Below are 22,857 nucleotides of genomic sequence, written 5' to 3' on the forward strand. Positions count from 1 at the left end.
ATTTTATTTAAATTATCTCTAATGTAGCAACTCTGCAAAGTAGATCTTGTTATTCCGATTTTGCAGATGAAACTGATTGGGAGAGGTTAAGTGACTTGCTCAAGGCCACACAGCTGGTAAGTGCTTGAATGGGCATTAAGACCCAGTTCTACCAATGTGTTGCTGATAGCTAAGAGAGAAGTTCTTGGGCTAGTTAACATACTGCTTTTTGCAATTAAAAAACACCAGCTAGTCCTTCTATTGTTTTTCAGGTCTGCTCACTTTGTCCTGTATGAAGAAATTGAGATAATGCACTAGCTCAGAAAAGAGAAAATTGTCTGCAGAGAGCCAGGCAGGAAAAACATTCACTAGAGCAGTGGTTTCTCAACTGGGGGTGATTTCGCACCCATCTCCCCTCCTTTCCCAAGGGACATTAGGGGATGTCCAGAAACATTTTGGTGTCATAACTGGAGTAAGGTGAGATTCTACTGGCATCTAGTGGATAATTGCCAGGAACACTGCTAAATAATCTTAATGCACAGACAGCCTGGGTGTCCCACACATTCCCCCAAATCATCCAGCTCAAAATGTCAGTAGTTCTAAGGTTGAGAAATCCTGCTTTGGAAGCATGTTAGAGAACATGTCTCCAAGCTAAACATGTGAAGTTGGAGTTAGAAATGTAATGCTGACATGGTATGTCTTACAGTTCTCTTTAATACAGCAAAAACATATTAAAGTTCTCTTTAATATAGCAAAAAAGGAGTGACACTTGGGGAGGTGATATGGTTTTGATGTATCTATGCGGGTTGATAGGTCTGAATGGGAAAAACCTGGAAATACTGGACTCATACACTGCTTATAGATTTTGCAAGTATTAATTTCACTAAATTTATTTTGGTGATTAATATGTTAATCTGCCTTTTTTAAAAAATTTGAGTATTTTATTAAAGCATAAATAGTTTCAACAGTCCATCAGCGATTCACATCAGAGCCACTTGTGAAACTTCATATATAAATATAAAATATATTAAAAGTATAAATAGAAATTATATCTGTTATATATCTCATGCATATATATCTCTATATGCATGCCTGGACCCTGGAGAGCCTGATGCAACTGGAATAGAGCCCAGGCTTCTCATTTTGAGAGAAACTCTAAGGCATTCTCATACCACCTTTGGTTAGCGACTGAATTAGAAGTAATTCAGTACTCTGCCTAGTGCTGCATTACTTTTAGTGTTCTATTGAGTTATCTTCAAGATAGGGCTTAAATTATTCAATCTTAAAATTGATACCTTTTTCAGTAAGGACTGAGAATAGGCGTGTCTTGCTGGCAGTGCACATCCCACTTAGCGCTCACCATATGCCAAGGCCCATTCTAAGTACATGAATTGTCATTTAATCCTCAAAACCCTGTGATGTAGGTTAAGGTGAAAAAAGTGAGATTTAATTAACTTGCTTAAAGTTACAGGGGAAGTAGGTTTGGGGCAGAGATTCAAACCCAGCTTAAATGCTGTATTGGCTCCCTTCCCTTAATGCTGTATTGCCCTCAGGTGTGCTTAAAATTTTTCCTTGAGGGGGAAAAAATCAGTCTGTTTTTATGTGTGTACAATAGAAGCCCTCTTATCTGGTTGGTAGATTAAAAGAAGGAGTCATAATAAGGAATCATAAAAGACACTGAACAGTTTTTTTTTTTTTTTAATCTTTATTATTAACTTCATAATATTTTTTATTTCAGCCATTGCTTTGGGTATGGATTCTTTGATTGGAATTCTGTATTTCTTCCACAAACCACTCCTATAATGTATGCAGTTTCAGGTTTTTTGAAAGTAGAATAAGATCTTAGGCAAAATGATACGATACTGAAAGAGGAACTCCCCAGAGCGGTAGGTGCCCAATATGCTACTGGAGAACAATGGAGAAATAACTCCAGAAAGAATGAAGGGATGGAGCCAAAGCAAAAACAATACCCCGTTGTGGATGTGACTGGTGATGGAAGCAAGGTCCAATGCTGTAAAAAGCAATATTGCAGAGGAACCTGGAATGTCAGGTCCATGAATCAAGGCAAATTGAAAGTGGTCAAACAAGAGATGGCAAGAGTGAACGTTGACATTCTAGGAATCAGCAAACTAAAATGGACTGGAATGGGTGAATTTAACTCAGATGACCATTATATCTACTACTGCGGGCAGGAATCCCTCAGAAGAAATGGAGTAGCCATCATGGTCAACAAAAGAGTCTGAAATGCAGTACTTGGATGCAATCTCAAAAATGACAGAATGATCTCTGTTCGTTTCCAAGGCAAACCATTCAGTATCACAGTAATCCAAGTCTATGCCCCAACCAGTAATGCTGAAGAAGCTATTCATTATTTTTCGCCTTCCTTTATAGAACGAACTCCTGCATTATCCTATATTTATACAAAGCTTATTGCTTATGAAGAGACGGTATTGTTAGAAAAGAGCTAATTGCATGTGGAATAACCCCTGGTTGTCCAGTTGTGCCACCACCGTTTGCTGAAAATTCAGATGATCTTTTCTCTGTTGTATTGCCTCTGTTCCTTTGTCAAAGATCAGGTGACTGTATGCATGAGGGTCCTTTTCTGGGTTCTCCATTCTCTTCCATAACTCAATTTGTTCTTTAATCAATTATGTTCAAGCTGGTTTTAGAAAAGGCAGAGGAACCAGAGATCAAATTGCCAACATCCGCTGGATCATGGAAAAAGCAAGAGAGTTCCAGAAAAACATCTATTTCTGCTTTCTTGACTATGCCAAAGCCTTTGACTGTGTGGATCACAATAAACTGTGGAAAATTCTGAAAGAGATGGGAATACCAGACCACCTGACCTGCCTCTTGAGAAACCCATATGCAGGTCAGGAAGCAACAGTTAGAACTGGACATGGAACAAACAGACTGGTTCCAAATAGCAGAAGGAGTACGTCAAGGCTGTATATTGTCACCCTGCTTATTTAACTTCTATGCAGAGTACATGATGAGAAACGCTGGACTGGAAGAAGCGCAAGCTGGAATCAAGATTACCAGGAGAAATATCAATCACCTCAGATATGCAGATGACACCACCCTTATGGCAGAAAGAGAAGAGGAACTCAAAAGCCTCTTGATGAAAGTGAAAGAGGAGAGTGAAAAAGTTGGCTTAAAGCTCAACATTCAGAAAACGAAGATCCTGGCATCCCGTCCCACCACTTCATGGGAAATAGATGGGGAAACATTGGAAACAGTGTCAGACTTTATTTTTTTGGGCTCCAAAATCACTGCAGATGGTGACTGCAGCCATGAAATTAAAAGACGCTTACTCCTTGGAAGAAAAGTTATGACCAACCTAGATAGCATATTCAAAAGCAGAGACATCACTTTGCCAACAAAGATCCGTTTAGTCAAGGCTATGGTTTTTCCTGTGGTCATGTATGGATATGAGAGTTGGACTGTGAAGAAAGCTGAGCACCGAAGAATTGATGCTTTTGAACTGTGGTGTTGGAGAAGACTCCTGAGAGTACACCCTTGGAGATCCAACCAATCCATTCTAAAGGAGATCAGTCCTGGGTGTTCTTTGGAAGGACTGATGCTAAAGCTGAAACTCCAGTACTTTGGCCACCTCATGTGAAGAGTTGACTCATTGGAAGAGACTGATGCTGGGAGGGATTGGGGGCAGGAGGAGAAGGGGACGACAGGGGATGAGATGGCTGGATGGCATCACCGACTTGACAGATGTGAGTTTGAGTGAACTCCTCGAATTGGTGATCTACAAGGAGGCCTGGCATGCTGCAATTCATGGGGTCGCAGAGAGTCGGACACGACTGAGCAACTGAACTGAACTGAACTGACTGAAGATTTTAGACATGAGATCTTAATGCCTTAAGGTGTTAAGTGTATAATGATCCTTTTTTCATGAGTTTTTTCTCCTGCCTTTGGTCATCTTATCCGCCTCTCATTTGACAGTTGTTTTTATTGAGTCCAAAGCATTTCACCTAATTTTTGTACTAATACCTTTTGCATTATGTATTTCTATTTCATTGGCTTGTGTAATATTTTATTAAATTATGTAATGGCAGTACCTTGTACATCTGGTATAAATAGGTTGGAGAATGTGATTAAGCCTTGTTAGTGATGCACACACACCTGGGAGATGAGTTGCAACAGTGTGAATTTCCTAAGTGTAATCTACCAGCTTTAAGAATTCAGCTTGTGTGGACATGGTACAGTGTATTTACTATGGAGATGGAGAACATCGCTTTACTCCAGTAAGCTGGTTAAATAGGAATCACTTAAGCAAGCTTCTGCTATACTTCGAGGAGGTATTTCATGTGTAGCTGACAATTATAGTATGGAAACAGTTCCTATCCTTTGATTAGGAAGATAATGTTTAGTAAGCAAATTTTACAATAATAGAGTAAAAGTACTATATCCTATAGAGTGAATTTCTTTTTTTTTTTTTTAGAGTGAATTTCTTGAAAAAGGTGGATAAGTGAGAGGACCAGTACAGTAAATCAGGAATAGATTCCCAAAGGATATGGAGACCTTAAGTTGGAAAAACAGGGACTTCCCTGGTGGTCTAGTGTTTAGGACTCCGTGCTTTCACCACCAAGTTCAATTCAGTTCAGTCGCTCAGTCATGTCCGACTCTTTGTGACCCCATGAATTGCAGCATGCCAGGCCTCCCTGTCCATCACCAACTCCCGGAGTTCACTCAGACTCATGTCCATCGAGTCAGTGATGCCATCCTGCCATCTCATCCTCTGTCGTCCCCTTCTCCTCCTGCCCACAATCCCTCTCAGCATCAGAGTCTCTTCCAATGAGTCAACTCTTCACATGAGGTGGCCAAAGTACTGGAGTTTCAGCTTTAGCATCATTCCTTCCAAAGAAATCCCAGGGCTGATCTCCTTCAGAATGGACTGGTTGGATCTCCTTGCAGTCCAAGGGACTCTCAAGAGTCTTCTCCAACACCACAGTTCAAAAGCATCAATTCTTCGGCGCTCAGCTTTCTTCACAGTCCAACTCTCACATCCATACATGACCACTGGAAAAACTATAGCCTTGACTAAACGGACCTTTGTTGGCAAAGTGATGTTTCTGCTTTTGAATATGCTATCTAGGTTGGTCATAACTTTCCTTCCAAGGAGTAAGCGTCTTTTAATTTCATGGCTGCAGTCACCATCTGCAGTGATTTTGGAGCCCCAAAAAATAAAGTCTGACACTGTTTCCACTGTTTCCCCATCTATTTCCCATGAAGTGATGGGACCAGATGCCATGGTCTTCATTTTCTGAATGTTGAACTTTAAGCCAACTTTTTCACTCTCCTCTTTCACTTTCATCAAGAGGCTTTTTAGTTCCTCCTCACTTTCTCACTGCCAAGGGCACAGGTTTAATCCCGGTCAGGGAACTAGATTCCCACACGCTGGGGCCAAAAATATAAACGTTTTAGTAGAAGAAAACTGTCTTCCTAATTCTGGTGAACCTATTGGGAGAATATTGAACCTTTGTTTAAATTTCATTTAGGAAGGACTTCTCTGGTGGTTCAGTGGTTGAGTCTTCACCTTCCAATGCAGGGGGTGTGAATTTGATCCCTGGTCAGGAAGCTAAGATCCCACATGCTTCTGGGCCAAAAAGCCAAAATATAAAACAGAAGCAACATTGTAACAAATTCAATAAAGACTTTAAAAATAAATAAATTTCATTTAGGAAAAGGTATAGGAGATTTTGGGTTTTCCAGGTGGCTCAGTGGGTCAAGAAGCCAACTGTAATGCAGGAGACACAGGGGACACAGATTCAATCCCTGGGTCAGAAGATCCCCTGGAGTAGGAAATGGCAACCCATTCCAGTATTCTTGCCTGGAGAATCCCATGGACACAGGAGCCTGGTGGGCCATAGTCCAAGGGGTCACAAAGACTCAGACACAACTGGGCACAGACACACACCACAGGAGATCTTAAGATTGATAACCTTCCATTAGCAACATGATAGAATGGTTGTAGGGACTGCATTAAATATTGTAGCCAGGTATGTTCCTTGACTGGATTCCAAAAAGGTATTAACAAATAGGCCTGATACATATGTCTAAGTATAGCCACAAGCGGAAAAAGATGGATGGTGTAAATGACTACTTCTGAGGATCCACTTGCTTAAAATCTCTGGAGTTAAAGTAGGTGATCTAGGGAAATAGATCACCAGAGCTAAAGGGGGCAGTCAGTAATGAATAAGAATTTTCTTTATAAGAAAACTCGTCAGCCTTTAAATACTTTAAATGTTTTGACTCAGTTTAATTTCTCTGTTTGTTAATCCTAAATAATTAACAAACTTGCAGAAAGGTCCGTGTACAAATTTTACTCCAAAAAATGGGAAGTGAACAAGTTTTCATCTTGTGGGAATCATTAAACATGTAAAGACTTAGCCTAGCGTCAGGTACATAGTAAAGGTTTAGTAAATATTCCTTATGGAGAATGATTTCTAAAGAAGAAAAGGGCTAAGTCAACGGATACTAGGTTATAGTGTTAACTGAAATCAAAAGAGCATCCTTATGCTAAACTCTTCTCTCAAGTTTCACTTTTTCAAAACCCTGTGGTATTCTAGAATGTTTTTCTGGTAAAGAGCTTTAGGAATTAGAGGGCTCCTCAGTCTAGCAGTTGTGTATAAAGTGAAGGTGAAAGTCGTTCAGTCGTGTCCGACTCTTTGCAACCCCATGGACTATACAGTTCATGGAATTCTCTAGGTCAGAATACTGGAATGGGTAGCCTTTCCCTCCAGGGGATCCTTTCCAGGGGATCTTTGCAACTCAGGGATCGAACTCGGGTCTCCTGCATTGCAGGCAGATTCTTTACCAGCTGAGCCACAAGGGAAGCCCAGGTGTGTATAAGTAAGATTTAAAAATGGGCAGTTTAATACTGCCATATAAGCTCCAAAAATGAAGCCTAATAAATTACCTATTTTGGGATATAGGTAGTGTACGTATATGGCACAAAGTTCAAAAGATACACAAAGATGTACACTGACTGTTAGCAGTTTGTTGTATCCTTCTAGAAATATTCCACATCTATGCAAGTGTGTGAGAATAGAAGTATTTGGTTTTACACAAATGATATCGTAACCATACACATTGTTCTGCAGTTTGCTTTTTGCATTTTTTCTGGAGCTCTTTCCATACCAGTATATAGCACTACCTTATTGTTTTTAAAGGGTGCATACATACGGATATATCCTAAATTAACAAGTATCATTGACAGATACTGTGTTTGTTTCTAGTTGTTAGTATAGACTGATGCAGTGACTCTCTGACATTCTATTTCAGAAGATAGTTATTAATGTTGGGCTCTGGGTATCTTATTTGTTGAAGTCTGTGCTTCATGAGTGACTTCACTTTCACTTTTCACTTTCATGCATTGGAGAAGGAAATGGCAACCCACTCCAGTGTTCTTGCCTGGAGAATCCCAGGGATGGCGGAGCCTGGTGGGCTGCCGTCTGTGGGGTCGCACAGAGTTGGACACGACTGAAGCGACTTAGTAGTAGTAGTAGTAGTGCTTCATGAAGACTATTAATGAAGATTTCCTCCTTGCCCTTTACTTTGGATGATGTTTGTGGAGTGTCAAACCCAAATCCTTGGTAGATATAATGGAATTGTTAATATGAAGTGTACAGTATTGCCAAACAGGCTTCTTTGATATCAAGTATTTTCCATTGATCAAGTATTTATATGGATCTTCCTAAATTTAGGGGTTGTGGATAAGTGAGTAGTTTCAGCATCTCTTTAAAGAGTTTATCCTTGAATAAAGTAGCCAGAATAAGATGGACAAGAGGAGTAATGATGGGATATATTAAGAGCATTCTAGAGATAATAGAAGATCCTCTAACCTTTGACTTCACTTGGCATTGTGGTCTTTGCTGAGTTTGATCAGTAAGAAAAATCCTTTGAGGAAAGAAGCCTCCAACTGAGCATTTTAATAGGGATGATGCTTAATTTTAGATTAGATTACTAGTTTGGAATGAGACCTAGGAGCAGAGGATAATGAGAAAACAAACATTTACAAAGAACAGTTTATAAGTTGTTTTCAGGTGCCTTACTTGGTGATTCTCACAGCAAGCCAGTGAGTTAAATATGACTGCTGTTTGCATTTCACAGATGCGATAACTGAGGGTTGAAAAGGTTAAATTACTAGATATCCATAACCACACGGCTGATGAGTGACAGAGCAATCAATGTTCTTACACCATATAAACCATATCAACTATTTCCTTTTCTTGAAATTTACAATGAAGTGTTTACAATGTCATCAGTTATCACTGAGTTTTGTCACTTCAGAAAGAGTACCAGGGAATCGGCTTCAGCCCTCCTTTTTCTGTTATCCCTAGATTGACTACTTGGTACGTGTACCCCCACCCTCCAATATTTGGGCAGGTTAGTGGTGAAGTGAGAGGGTTAAAAATTGAATACAGATCTATATAGAATGGAAGTTTTTTTCTTTTTCTTTTTTTTTTTTTGCAGCTTAAAAAGAGTGTATAAAAAGGTGTGAAAGTCAGAAATGTTCCAATAATTGACCAGGACTGGGATCTCAAGCAAGATCCACGGACCTTAAAGTTGAATAGGTGAGAATACAAAGTGTAGTACCTAAAGAAAAAAAAAGAAATTCTATGACTATGACACTAGGGAAACTTGAAAATTAAGCACAGTCGTTTGCTTTGGCCTCTACCACGGATCTGTTTAGTGTGAATTTCAGATATAACAATGTTATAGTTTTAATTCCAAGTCTTTCATTGAAGGCATGCCATTTGCTCTTACTCTCTTCCTAGTTTCGGAATGGTCTACTCCATAACATTTTCTTGAAGGTCCAAGATATTCTACTTTACTGTGATTATTATATAATTTTAATGTAATTCTTTGTTTCTGACACTTGCGGTGGGATTTAAAAGATAACTGAAGGTTGGAAATAATGTTTGGGGGGTTAGTCGCTAAGTCGTGTCCGGCTTTTGCAACCCCATGGACTGTATGTAGCCTGCCAGGCTCCTCTGTCCATGGGATTCTCCAGGCAAGATTACTCGAGTGGGTTGCCATTTCCTTTTATCAGGGGATCTTCCCAACCCAGGAATCGAACCCATGTCTATTTGTACTGCAGGCAAAGTCTTTACCAAATGAACTATAGGGAAACCGATGTACTAGCCTTTCATAACACCTCTAGTATTGTTATGACCATTTTATAGATCAGAATAACTGAGGCTAGGTATGTCACACTGTCGCCCAGGTACAGAGTTAAGATACGCACTTACATAAACATAAATCGAAACAAGACAACTTTACAGTATGAAGCCACAATTAGGTAGTAAGGGTGGCCCTGTGAAGCAAAAACAGCATTTGCCGCACCACAGGCACACCTGCTTCTACAAATGAACTTTCCAACGTGGCGACAGAGTTGCGTGCCTAGGAGTGAGATCTTGGGGGTAAGCACCCACTAAGGGTTCCTGCGTATGGTGGGGAAGACAGGGGACTTTCCACGTGGAAAGCTGCACCGAAGAGCCCTCGGTGCTCCTGGTTTAAGGAAGTTGGTTGGGGGAGGGGGCTTGCCCTGCGGCTGCGTCCTGCTCCCCGCGCCCTCCTCCTCCCCGCCTCTGCTGCCGCTAAACCCCGGAGAGCGGAGCGTGCACGGTGAGATTCCTCGGCGGGCCTGGCAGCGGCTGCTGGGCATGCTCAGTGGGCAGGACCCGTTAGAGTGGCGAGTAAGGAAGCGTTGGCTCTTCTCGAGGCTGCCTTCCCCGGTTCAGGCCCCGGCCCTGGGCTTTTGTGTGCGCAGAGCCGCAGCCGCCGCTGCTTCCTCGCGGGGCCACCCGACCCCAGATGCCGTCTGGCCTGTCCGGTGTCCGCCGTTAACCTCGCCGCGCAGCCGGAGGAGGAGCGGGGCGGGGCGGGGCCGGCGGGCCGGCAGCCGGGCGGGCAGGAAGAGGGCCCGGCCGGGGGTGGGGGTGGGGGTGGGTGCGGGGAGTCCCGCTGGGGGTGGGGGGAGGGGGCGGGCGTGGAGTCACGGGGGTGGGGTCACTGGCGGTGGCTCGGGGAGGCCGACCGGGAAGGGAGGGGGCTGTGGGGGCGGCTCGGAGGCACCAGCCCCGGCTGGGGAGCAGCGGTGACTCCGGTGGCCGGGGCCACGGCTTTCCGAGCTTCGGTGTGAGGCCGCCGCGGGCCCCGTTTTCCGGCGGCCGCCCGAGTTTGTGGTGATTGTTGCCGCCGCCGCCACCGCCCCGGCTGCCATCTCCTCCTCCTCCTCCTCCCGGGCCGCCGCCTCCTCCTCTTCCTCCTCCTCCTGGGCCGGGCCGATCCCCTCCCCGCTGCCGCCTCCTCCTGGGCTGGGCCCGCGGTGTCTCGTCCCCTCGCGGAGCCGCTCCTGCCGCCGCTGCCGCCGCCGCCTCCTCATTCATCCTCGTGCACCATAGGCGGCACAGGCACCAAGATGTCCAACCGAGTGGTCTGCCGGGAAGCCAGTCACGCCGGGAGCTGGTACACAGCCTCAGGTAGGGCCCCAGGCCGGCCGGCCCGCCCGCCGCTGCCGCCGCCTGGCCCGGCGCCCGGCCGGCCGAGGTCGGCGGCCCGGCCCCGCGCGGCGGCGGGAGGGACGAGGGCGCGGACGGTCGCCGGCCGCGGACCGCGTGGGGAGGGAGCGGGCCGGAGGCCGGCCTCGCCGCCTCCCCCACCCGGGCGGCATCGTGCCGGGCAGCCCGGGGCCGGCCACCCTCACGCTCTGCCCGGAGTTGGATGAGAGAGAGAGAGTTGCCTCCTCGGCAGCCTGCGCCCTCCCTCGGGACCCGGCTTGGGCAAAGAATGTGCTCCGACCGAGCCTCCTCGTCGCCTCCTCCAGCTCCCGGGAAGCGGGTGGCCGGCCGCAGCCACCCTGGGGAGGACTGTTCACCCGGCGCCCGAGTCCCGCTTCCTCCGCGCGACCCTCCGGCCGCGGGAGGGACGCGCCTTCCTCCTCTCCCCTTCCCTCCCCTCCCGTCTCCTCTCCTCTCCTGCCCGAAGGGCGCCCGCGGGACCCGGGGAGTTCTCAGCCTCCCGGGTGCACCCGGGCTCTGCTCGCCCGCCTCCTGCCAGGCAGCCTTCGCCCTCTCCACCCCCCGCCCCCCCGACAGTTGAGAACTGGAGGCCGCATTCCCCCCTCACCTCTTCAGGTGCTCTGCTGTCTTGAGAGGAGTGAAGGGTAGTACTTTTTCACTTGTCAGACCGGAGGCAAGATCTGGGCTTGGGAGATCTGGGAGAGGAGGCCCTTTTCTGGGATTGGCAGCTCAGCCCGTTGGGGGTAGGGTAGGAGTACTGTTAAGCAGGGGCATGGGGTGGCCTCCCAGCTCTTTTGTCAGTGTTTTCATTGTTACTGTCATTCACGAAAGGGGCAGCTGGAGATGGCATCAGCACTTTTCCTGAGCGGCCTCTCAAGCCTCAACACCGAGCAGGTGCTGGAAATAATGAACGCGGTGGGTCAGGTTTTGAGTGAATTTAATCTTCTGTCGACACTGTCCAAAAACATTTTAGAGCTCTTTATGTAAGACAGTGTAGGGACTTTCCCTTTAATAAAGCTCTGGTTGGAACGACTGTTTGGGGGGATTACTTTCTGGAGTCACATTTCTGTTAAGTGACAAAGTTCCACTGTGATTCCTGAATTTTCACTCATTTGGTATTGGCTTATCAATAACTAGACCCAACTCTTTAATGTGAGTCAGATCATGTTTTACTTTGCAAATGGATGGGTTGGACAGTGACATGGTTTGTGAGAAGACAAAGCTTTGCAAGATAATTCATTTCTCTGAGGTTGCTAAGCTCTCTCATTAAATGCATGCACTTTACTGACTCACTGAAGATTTCCTGTGTTAAGAAGACACAAAGGATTTGCAGGCCTAACAGGTAGCTATAGTTTTGCATTAAGCAGATGACTTTTCATGGTTACAGTGGCTTCCCTCATGGTCCCAAAGTACTTCATAAATATTTCATCAGGTCTCACAACCTAGAATGTTAGCTCAGCTTTTCTTGTTCAGTTTATGCAGATGTGCCCAAGATTCTGTACAGACCAGTGGCAGAACAGGAATGGGAGACACTGGTTCCTGGGTTTGTCTTCCAGTCAGTGCACTATTACTATTAAATTTATCAATGAATAATAGTCTTTTCAGGGTTGTAAGTCACTAGACATTTTTTCTTCAGTGTGTTCTGAAGCGTTACAGAGTCTCAGTTTTCACTTTCATGACCATCTTTTGGTTAATTTGTCTTCTATACCTTTCAAAAGTGTTTTAAACTTCTTTTGTAGTTTGCATTGAACTGTGGGCAAATGATTCCGGAGCAATTTTTATAGGTTCTTGAACATTCTTTTCATAGTAAAATGAGGCATAGTTCACACTTCAGACTTGAAAAGACTTCTTCAGTAATCTTCTCAATGTTAAGAATTCTTTAGCTCAAGACATTGTGTTTTTAAAACTATCAATAGTGAACTAAAATGGACAACTTAAAATTTTTTTTTAACTATATTCTTATTTCTCTAAATTCTGAATGAAGTCAGTGTCATTTTGGTAATGTGAGTTGTCCTGGAGAAGTTTATTGTTAAAAAAAAATTCAGACCACGTGTGGCTTGTGTGTGTGTGTGTGTGTGTGTGACTTAAGTAATAATTAAGGGTGAATTTAAAGCAATTTAGTTTTAAAAGCTGATTTCATGTTTTAAAAATGAGTAAAAAGATATGTAAGTAAATTTTGATATAATCTAGTGACCCTAGACCCCAGTGTACCTAGATTGGTAACACTGACCATTGGAAAAATTTTACTTGTGTTATTGTTGTTCCCTTAAACTAACCCTAAAAACATATAATAGGAGACATATGCTGTTGGATTGTCATTCTGTAGTTGCTACAGCATTTAAATGATTGTGTCTGTAAAATTGAAGTGTTCAATTACTGATAAAAGAGAGAAATAAAATATGCTTCATTTATATAGCTAGTTCAGAAAAAAAAAGTGTGTGCATACATATATGTTTTATAACACACATCTTCATCTAGCTATATGCTAGATCCCTTGATAGAAGTATCAAGTATTCCCTGCCTTCCAGGAAGATAATTTGAAGTAAGTAGTAACTCAGGACAGCAAGTAAATATCAGATAAATTGAAGCAGTGCTTCTAGGTGCTAGGAGGAGGGTGGAATCACTTCAAAAGATTTGAATTATGCTTCAAAGGAAGGGTATTTGCGTAGCTTTGGAAAGGGGAAAGTACATTGGGGAACACCACAAAGATACAGAGGCGGGTGAGTATAAGTAGGTCAGTTTAATAAGAATGGAAGGTTCTCAAAAGGGTGTGGTTCAAGGACCTGGTTGAAGCTAGGGTGTAGATGCCTTCGCATTCATAGGGATTTGACTTATGCAGTGGGCAGTCAGGACCAGTGCAGAAGTTTCTGAGTGGGGCACTGATACACAAGAAACATTTTAGGAAAATTAATCTCACAGGACGGTTAATCCTCACTTCTTTACGGGTGCACAGCAGGGATCAGCAAAGTGAACTCACATTGCCTGCGGTCCAAATCCAGCCTGACCTTTTTTTTTTTTTGTTAAGTCCACTAGTGAAGTATAGTTTTTCATTTTTAAAGGGTTTAAAAAACAAAACCAAGCCACTGTATGTGGCTTGTAAAGCCTAAAGTTTTTACTATTTATTGGCCTACAGAAAAAAATCGTTGACACATAGTGTACGTTAGTGGTTCCCAATGTGACTTCTAGACCAGCAGCATAATGACTGTACTCTGTCTTTGTTTCTGGGTGTGTTGTATCTTTCATTTCATTGTTTCAGGCTCTTATCTTCTATCTGGACAGTTATAACTCTCTCCTAACTGCAGTTCTTTCTGCCAGCTTGATTCCTCTTAAGTCTGTGCTCTGCATTGCTCCCTGGATAATCTCTCTGACCACATAATTTCTTTGCATAAACCTCACTGGCCCATCTTGCCTGTTGGATAAGTCCTTTCATGACTTGGCATCTTTCTATCTCTTGCCACTTCCCCCAGTCCCATCCTAGTTCTCCCTTTTACTACTCTTAAGCAATGTCTAACAGCTGTTCATTGTTTCTTTAAATACACTATGCTGTTTCTTATCACCGTGTTTTTATTCAAGCTGTTTCCTCTGTTGGAATGCACTTCGCCAGGATAACTTCTAATGTTTTAAGGATTCAGGTGTTAACACCTCCTAGAAGCCTCCCTTGATGCCTTTCCTCCCACTGTCTGTTGTTGATGTTCCTTTGTGTTCCCATAATATCCTGTGTGTATCTCTATACATTTACCTGGTTACCCATGTGTGTGGTCTTTTATAAGAGTATGAACTAGAAGCCAGGGATCATTTGCTACTAATTTTTTTTATACCTTAAGTTCTCAACACTGGTTTTGTATAACTTAGTAGATATGCAGTAAGTATCTGAACAAGTGAACGTTAAAGTACTTGGCATATAGGAGATTCGGACAAAGATACTGATGTCTGAATCCGTAAGAGCATTGGGCGTCATATAGGACCATTGCTAGTTAAGTCTCTGAGCATGCTGTAGGTGAAGAATCCTGGTAGAAAAGGATTAGAAATCTTCATTCACTAGTTGGGGGGACTGTATTTAATATAAGTTTTTAAAGAAATATGACATACATAGAGAAAAGTGTACAGCTAGTTGAAGTTTCACAAAATAGGGATATTATTGTAAGTAGCAGCCAGCTCAGCAAATGTCAGTACTGGAATTCTCAACTTCACTGTATTCCTTGTATTCTAACACCATAGTTAAGTTTTGTCTGTTTTTGAACTCTGTATAAAAGGAATCATGTAGTATATCTTGTTTGACCTTCTTTTGCTCAACATTATGTTTGAGATTAATTCATGTTTTACTGTGGTTTGTTTATTATTGTATTCTATTCTAATGTTTGGGGGGTTAGTCGCTAAGTTGTGTCCGACTCTTGCAACCCCCTGGACTGTAGCCTGCCAGGCTCCTCTGTCCATGGGATTCTCCAGGCAAGATTACTGGAGTGGGTTGCCATTTCCTTCTCCAGGGGATCTTCCCAACCCAGAAATTGAACCCAGGTCTCGTGCACTGCAGGCAAAGTCTTTACCGACTGAACTATAAGCTGAGCACCGAAGAATTGATGCTTTTGAACTGTGGTGTTGGAGAAGACTCTTGAGAGTCCCTTGGACTGCAAGGAGGTCCAACCAGTCTATTCTAAAGGTGATCAGTCCTGGGTGTTCATTGGAAGGACTGATGCTAAAGCTGAAACTCCAATACTTTGGCCACCTCATGCGAAGAGTTGACTCATTGGAAAAGACTCTGATGCTGGGAGGGATTGGGGGCAGGAGGAGAAGGGGACGGCAGAGGATGAGATGGCTGGATGGCATCACCGACTCGATGGACATGAGTTTGGGTAGACTCTGGAAGTTGGTGATGGACAGGGAGGCCTGGCGTGCTGCGATTCATGGGGTCACAAAGAGTCGGACACGACTGAGCGACTGAACTAAACTGATTCTATTCTATGACTAAACCACAGTTTTTCCATTCTACTGTTGATGGAAATTTATTTACAGTTTTGCCGCTTTGAAAATTTTTGTACTCTTATTTCCTGATGAACACATATATGCATTTTTGTTGGGTATGTACCTTAAGTGGAATTATTAGGTCATAGTTATGGCTATGATATATTCATTTTTAGTAGATTTTGCTGAAGTTCTGCCAAGTGGTTTCATAAACTTATACTCCCTCCAGCAGTGTGTGAGACAGTTCCAGTTGTTCCACATCTTTGCCAACACTTGGTATTGTCAGTCTTTTTATTTTTGGTTATTTCTGGGAGGGTGTGTAGTGACATTGATTGTAGTTTTTATTTTCCTGATTTCCAATTTCGTTGAAATTGAGCATCTTTTTTTATTAACCATTTGAACTTCTGCTTTTGTGAAATGTCTGTTAAGTCTTTTGCCCTTTTTCTACTAGAGTATTTACTTTTTCCATATTGATGTAGTTCTTTATGTATTTTGGATATAGTCTTTTTAGATAGGAGTATTGCAGATATCTTCTGCTCTGTAGCTTTTTCAGGATCTTGGTGTCTTGGTGACTCAAAAGTTCTTCATTTTAAAGAAGTCTGGTTAACAATTGGTTAGTGTTGTTTTGTTTCCATTTATGAAATCTCTACCTACCTTAGTGTCATGAGATTAACTTTCCTATGTTTTCTTTTAAAAGCTTTCTTTTCACCTTTCATAGTAGGATTAGTAATTCATTTGCTTGATAGTTGTATCTATATGGTTTTGGTAGGTTACATAGATTTATTTTGAAATGTACATATAGAAAAATTATAAATGAGTGTGCAAAATGGGTGGTACACTTTGATGAATATCCAGAAATATAACATACTCTGTAACTATCCCCAGCTCAAGAAATAGAACATTTTCAACATCTCTGAGGGATGTATTACATTTTAATGTTTTCTGAGATTGGTATATTTTATATCTTAAGTGTGTATATAATGTGGGAGTATTTCCCCCCCTGGAAATTTGTTGTTATAGCTTATAATCACTCGTGTCATAGAAGTAAGGAAATATATCAGAGTCTAATGATTTCATAAAGCATTCTTGAAATGTTTGTTTGATATATCTTAATAGCAGTTTGCTTTTTTAAGTTCTAATTCTTTCTGTCGTATTTCATGAATATATTTAATAGAATTATATCGGTTCTATCGTTGGAAAACCACAACCTTTTTTTATTGCTTGTATCTTGAGTTCTAGAGTGTCAAAATATATCTTGGTGTGTGAGAAACACACATTCTTTGAAGAGAAAATACTATATAGTATTTAGTTTTGGAATGAACTTTTTAGATTATTAATATGGTTTTTCTGTATGATGGTCTTTCTTTGTGCTTCCTCTTATAATTTTATCTTGGAGAAAGACGAGAAAGCACACGTTCCTTAGGTAGACTGCTGAGAGCATTGCTTAATTGCCTCCCTCTCACTTTCTCGCTTGTCCTTTCACGTGCGGTTTCCAAGTCAGAAATCTCCCTCACCTCCGTAGTGTAGTTTATGTTATCTACTTTTGGGGTTTTGTCCATTTTGAAGAAAATCAAGACACCAAACAAAGATGTCATTTGTTAAATGTGTTCTGTAGTTGCATTTACATATATGTGTATGTAACCTCTAATCTTCAAAAGGCTGCTACAAGTTTGGTGTTATCTGCATTTATGGATGTGGAAACCATGACTCAGAGAGTTTGAGCAACTTGTTTAAGTTGTTTAAGGTGTAGTAAGTAAGTGGAAGAGCCAGTCTGACTCTGAAACTAGGGGTGAGGAAGTATGCTTTCCCAAACACTGAGATTCTGTTCCAGTCAGGTTTTTTCCATACTACAATATTTGTATTTAACTGGCACTTATGTTTCATTTATGGTTTGTAAAGCATTGTCTCATTCATTTTTTATTTTCACAATAATCTTATGATGAGGTGTAGGACAGGTAGGCTGGGCAGGTCTTTAATCCACCCCCACTTTGCTATTTTATTCATGAGAAACTAAGACTTGAAGGAGACTAAGTTGCCTGAGTCATCTACTGTTAAGTGGTAGAGCTAGAATTTGAACCTAGGACTTGTAGCTGAAGCCTAGTGTTCTTTCTAGTTATAGTACTGCCAGAGTCAGTAAGAAGTTGAGCTATTTGGAATCAGTAAGCACCTCTATAATTGTCAGGTAAATATATTATAAAATAATAAACATGATTAAAAACATTTATGAAATATTGAGTATTATTGATGTGGTATAAAAACTGATGGAAGCATTGGTAGAATTTAATTAATCAAGGATTAATCAAATCTAGCTTTGAATTTGGGCCTAACAAAACTTGACACTTCTGTACAGGCTTCATTTAATATATTTGTCAGTATTGGACAGACTCAGTTCCGTCTGAAAGGTACTACTCTAGGGACAGGTGCATAGAAGATGAAACAGACAGAATCGTTATAGAGTTTATATTCTAGTTGGAGACAGGCTATAAATAAGGTAAGTAAAACATAAAGTACGTTAGATAGAGGAAAGTGCTTTGGAGAGTTACAAAGCAAATAAAGCAGAGCTGACACATGAGGACGTTAAGGAATGGGAGGAATTTTAAATGGCAAGGAAAGGGTTGACTTCACTGGACCTACATTTGAGTGAAGAAGTAGGTGAAAGAACAAGGCTTGCATTCTATATAATTTCAGGTCAGGGGTACAGCAAGTTCAAAGGTACTGTGGCTAGAGCAGGCCTGGAGTATTTGAGGAATGCAAGAAGGTCATTGCAACTAGAATGAAGTGACATGAGGTGGTTTGATATGAAGTTAAGAGGAAAATAAAATAGCTGGGGCAGAGGCACAAAGGTGTTGTGGTCAGACGACATTAGGTCTGGAAGGCAGTGTGAGGACTTGAGTGAGATGACCATTGGAAAGTTCTGACAGGATCGAATTTAGACTTACTTGAACAGCTTGACTGCTATGTTAGCAGTAGACTAGAGTTGGGTGTGGTGAAAGCAGTGGCAAGGGCTGCACCAACAGTTAAGAGGAAAGTAGCACTCCATCTTACAGATGGTGATGGATTGAGTAATAGCTGTGAAGGTGAATAAGAAGTGGTTGATTATTGGATATATTTTGGTGGTAGAGTCTAAAGCATTTGCTGACATACTCAAAGTTAGATATGAGAGGCAGAGAAGAGTCATGGATAGCTCTAAGTTTTATCCCTGAGATTGCAATAATGGAGTTGCTGTTATCTGAGATAAGGAAGAGAAACAGGTTTGGAGGGGGAAGGTAAGAAGCTTAATTTTGGTCTATTAAGTTTGAGATGTTTGCTTTATAGTTAAGTGAATATGTGAGTCTGGAGTTTAGGGGAGATGCCTAGGGTGGAGATATAAGGTTGGGAATTATCATCATGTTGGGTGGCTTAGCAGTAAAGAATTCGCCTACTAATGCAGGAGATGGCGGGAACATGGGTTCAGTCCCTGGGTTGAGAAGATCCTGTGGAGGAGGAAATGGCAACCCACTCTAGTATTCTTGCCTGGAAAGTTTCATAGACAGAGGAGTCTGGCCGGCTACAGTCCATGGGGTTGCAAAGAGTTGAGCACGACTGAGCATGTGAGCATGCATGCAGATAATATATTTGAAGCCAAGTGTCTGGATGAGATCACTGTAGGAATCAAAGTGGCCAGAAAAAAAGAGGTTTGTGAGTGAGCCTTAGAACACTTCGCACTTGAAGAGGTTGGGGAGGTGAGGGTTATCATGTAAGTAAGATAGATGAAGCTTCTGGTGAGGAGAAGATGTCCTGGAAGCCAAGTAGGGAAAGTGCTTTAAGGCATCTCAACACAATTTATATAGTTTTTTTCTTAGATAAGCACATTTAATGTGGTTTAAGCGACTCTGGTCTTAGCCATCTCTTACCCTGCTCCCAGAGCTTCCTAACTGGTTGCCTAGTTCCCATTCTATTCTTTACACAACAGCCTGAGAGATCTTTTTAAAATGTAAGTAAGATAATATTCTTTTCTAAAAATCCTATCATATTAATATTTAAAATCATACTTAAAAATCCTTGCCAAGGCTTAGAAGGTTTTACATGCTTTGACCTCTGCTCAGCTTTCTCATTTTATCTCATATTGCTTGTTGTTTACCTTATGCTATTCCAGCCATTCAGGCCCCCTTCTTGTTCCCCAAATATGTCAAGCTTATACCTGCCTTAGGACTTTTGCATATACTTTATGACGTCTTCATGTATGGATATGAAAGCTGGACAGTAAAAAAGGCTGAGCGCGGAAGAATTGATGCCTTCAAACTGTGGTGCTGGAGAAGATTCTTGCGAGTCCCTTGGACTGCAAGGAGATCAAATCAGTCATCCCTAAAGGAAATCATCCCTGAATATTCATTAGAAGGACTGATGCTGAAGCTGAAACTCCAATACTCTGGCCACCTGACGTGAAGAGCCGACTCATTGGAAAAGACCCTGGTGCTGGGAAAGATTGAGGGCAGGAAGAGAAGGGGACGACAGAGGATGAGATGGTTGGATGGCATCACCCACTCTATGGACACGAGTTTGAGCAAACTCCGGGAAATAGTGAGGGACAGGGAAACCTGGCAAGCAGCAGTCCATGGGGCTGCAAAGAGTCGGACACAACTGAGCTGCTGAACAGCAAGGTTGTTAACTAACAAAGTAGTTAACAACAAAGTGTTAACTAATCCTGGCTTGGTAGTCAAGGAAAGGGTGTTATTTATTGACTCTCTTATTAGTCACAGTTAAGAGGAGACTTAGGGGGAGACATTGAAAATGAATGGAATAGGTTTTCCCAAAGTGTTCTGGGAAACAGTAGTCCTTGGAGATGCCTTTGCAGAAAGGGTTTATGGTCAGATAAGTTTAGGAAATGATGCATCTGTTTTTCTCCCTTGGGCTCAGACATCTAACAATGGACTTTTTTTTATGGCTCATTACATGGTCTGTCTTGGTGAGTGTTCTGTGTTTGTTTGAAAATAATGTATGTTTTCTGTAGATGTGGGGTAGAATGCGCTCTAAATATTAATTAGGTTAGGTTGGGTTGTTGTATTTAAATCTTCTAACATTCCTATTGCTTTTCCTTTTTTGTCTGTCCATTCCTGAGAGGAATATTAAAATTCCAACTGTAATTCTGGATTTGTCTATTTTTTTTTTTTTTTTAGTTTTGTTGATTTGTTGTTTCAAGTTTTTTGAATCTCTGTTTTTTGATACACCTGTTAGGAGTTACACTTTCTTGGTGAATTGAGCATCACAGTATCTGTTCCTTTCTGTCTGGTAATATTTCTTACTTTGAGTTGTTCCTTGTTTTGTATTAATGAAGCCAATCCAGCTTCCTTGTGGTTAATATTTACATGGTATATGCTTTTCCATGTGTGTCAAGGGTCACCAAGACCACCTTCAGGTTTGATGATTCGTTAGAAGGAATCTGTTATACTTACAGATGGGGTTTATTACAGAGAAAGAATACAGATTAAAATGAGGAAGTGTACATATAGTGGAGTCCAGGAGGAACCAGGTGTGAGAGTCCAGTTGTCCTCTCAGTGATGCGTGACAGCAAGCATGAAATATCGCCAACCAGGGAAGCTCAGCCGGGCCTTGGTACCCAGGTTTTTATTGAGGGTCAGTCTGTAGGCATGGGGCACTTTTGTGACTAGCTACTCAGTCTCCAGCCTCCTGTGTCCTGCAGAGGTCATATGATACAATGTGGCCCAGGTTAGCAGGAGAACAAAAATAGGAGTTCACAGTAAGTCACATTGTTGGCATAAACTATCTGGCAAGGCCCCAAGTGTACAAAGACACTTAAAAAAATTGTGGTAGAATATATGTAACAAAATTTACTATTTTACCAATTTCTAAGTGTATACTTTTCTGACATCAGTACATTTGTGTTATTTACAACCATCTCTAGCATCCATTTCTAGAATGTTTTCATCTTTCCCAACTGGAGGTTTGTACGCATTAAGCAGTTAACTCCCTGTTGACTCCTTCCTTCAGCCTTGGCAACCAGTCTTTTTTCTTTATCTATGATTTTGCCTATCCTTGGTGCGTTTAATTAAGTGAATTCATACAATATTTGTCCTTTTATGTCTGATTTATTTAACTTGGCATGTTTTCAGAGTTCATTTATGTTGTAGCATGTTAGAATTCTTTTTAAAGCTGAGTACTACCCATTATATGATATACCATAGTTTACTTGTTCATTTATCTGTTGACAGACATTTCGGTTATTTCTGCCGGTTGACTTTTGTGAGTGACACTGTTGTGAATGTTGGTGTACAAGTATCTGCTTGAGTCTTGCTTTTAGTTATTTTTTATATCTATCTAGAAGTAGAATTGCTGGGTAATATAGTTCAATACCTGGGTCGGGAAGATCCCCTGGAGAAGGAAATGGCAACCCACTCCAGGACTCATGGAAAATCCCATGGACAGAGGAGCCTGGTAGGCTACAGTCCGTAGGGTCACAAAGAGTCAGACATGACTGGGCAACTTCACTTTATAGTAATGCTGTGTTTTAACTTTTTGAGAAAACACCAAGCTGATTTCCACAGCAGTTGCACCATTTTACATTTCTTTCAGCAGTGTGTGGGGTTTCCATTTTTTTTCACAACCTTGACAACACTTGTTAGTTTCCTTTTTTTTTGATAATAGCCATCCTGAAGACTTAGTTTGTATCATTATGGTTTTGATTTGTATTTTTCTAATGACTAATTATGTTAAACACCTTTTCATGTGCTTATTGGCCATCTGTAATCATTTTTGGAGAAGTATCTTTTCAGGTCCTTTGCCCATTTTTGAATTGGGTTGTTTGCTTTTTTTGTTGTTGTTGTTGATCTATAAGAGTTTGTAATATCTGTAATATTCTGGAAAGAAATCCTTTATCAGATATATGATTTGCTAGGATTTTCTCCCATCCTACAGATTGTCTTTTTACTTTCTTGATAATATTCTTTCATGTACAGTTTTTAATTTTGCGAAATTTAGTATTGTCTTTTTTTTTTCTTTTTACTCATTCTTTGATATTATATCTAGAAAACCATTGGCAAATCCAAGGTTATGAAGATTTGCCTCTGTATTCTGAGAGTTTTAGTTTTAACATTTAGGTTATTGATCCATTTTGATACAAGTTTTGTAAATGGAGTGGGTTAAGATCAACTTCATTCTTTTGCTTGTGGATAGTCTAGCTGTCTCAACACCGTTTGTTGAAGAGATTATTCTTTATCCATTGAAAATTCAAATCAATAGTTCATAGATTTTTGGGTTTATTTCTGGATTCTTAGTTCTATTCCATTGGTCTTTCTGTTTGTCCTATGTCACTACCATAATCTTCTATTGTATTTATTTGTGTTTTTTTTTTTTGACTGCCTCACGACTTGTAGGATCTTAG

At 41.6% G+C, this 22,857-nt stretch overlaps 2 protein-coding genes across 3 annotated transcripts in view; both read left to right on the forward strand.

Annotated features, from left to right (window-relative positions):
* Positions 1-8,580: 8,580 nt before the first annotated feature.
* LOC138989921 (uncharacterized) lies at positions 8,581-10,148 on the forward strand. Its single transcript, XM_070379772.1, is given in 2 exon segments — positions 8,581-9,717; positions 9,720-10,148. Coding segments are annotated over 2 exon segments (693 nt in total). The 5' UTR covers positions 8,581-9,446; the 3' UTR covers positions 10,142-10,148.
* Positions 10,149-10,165: 17 nt separating this feature from the next.
* Positions 10,166-22,857, forward strand: part of MEMO1 (mediator of cell motility 1) — a 110,264-nt gene continuing 97,572 nt past the window's right edge. Inside the window, exon 1 of one of the 2 annotated variants that reach the window (XM_070379774.1) lies at positions 10,166-10,481. In XM_070379774.1, the coding sequence (XP_070235875.1) occupies positions 10,421-10,481 (61 nt within the window). In that variant the 5' untranslated portion in view covers positions 10,166-10,420. The remainder of the gene's footprint in view (positions 10,482-22,857) is intronic. The other variant, XM_070379773.1, reaches the window with a different exon arrangement.

This window comes from Bos mutus, chromosome 11 (genome assembly GCF_027580195.1).
Source record: "Bos mutus isolate GX-2022 chromosome 11, NWIPB_WYAK_1.1, whole genome shotgun sequence".
NCBI classification, from domain to species: Eukaryota; Metazoa; Chordata; class Mammalia; order Artiodactyla; family Bovidae; genus Bos; species Bos mutus.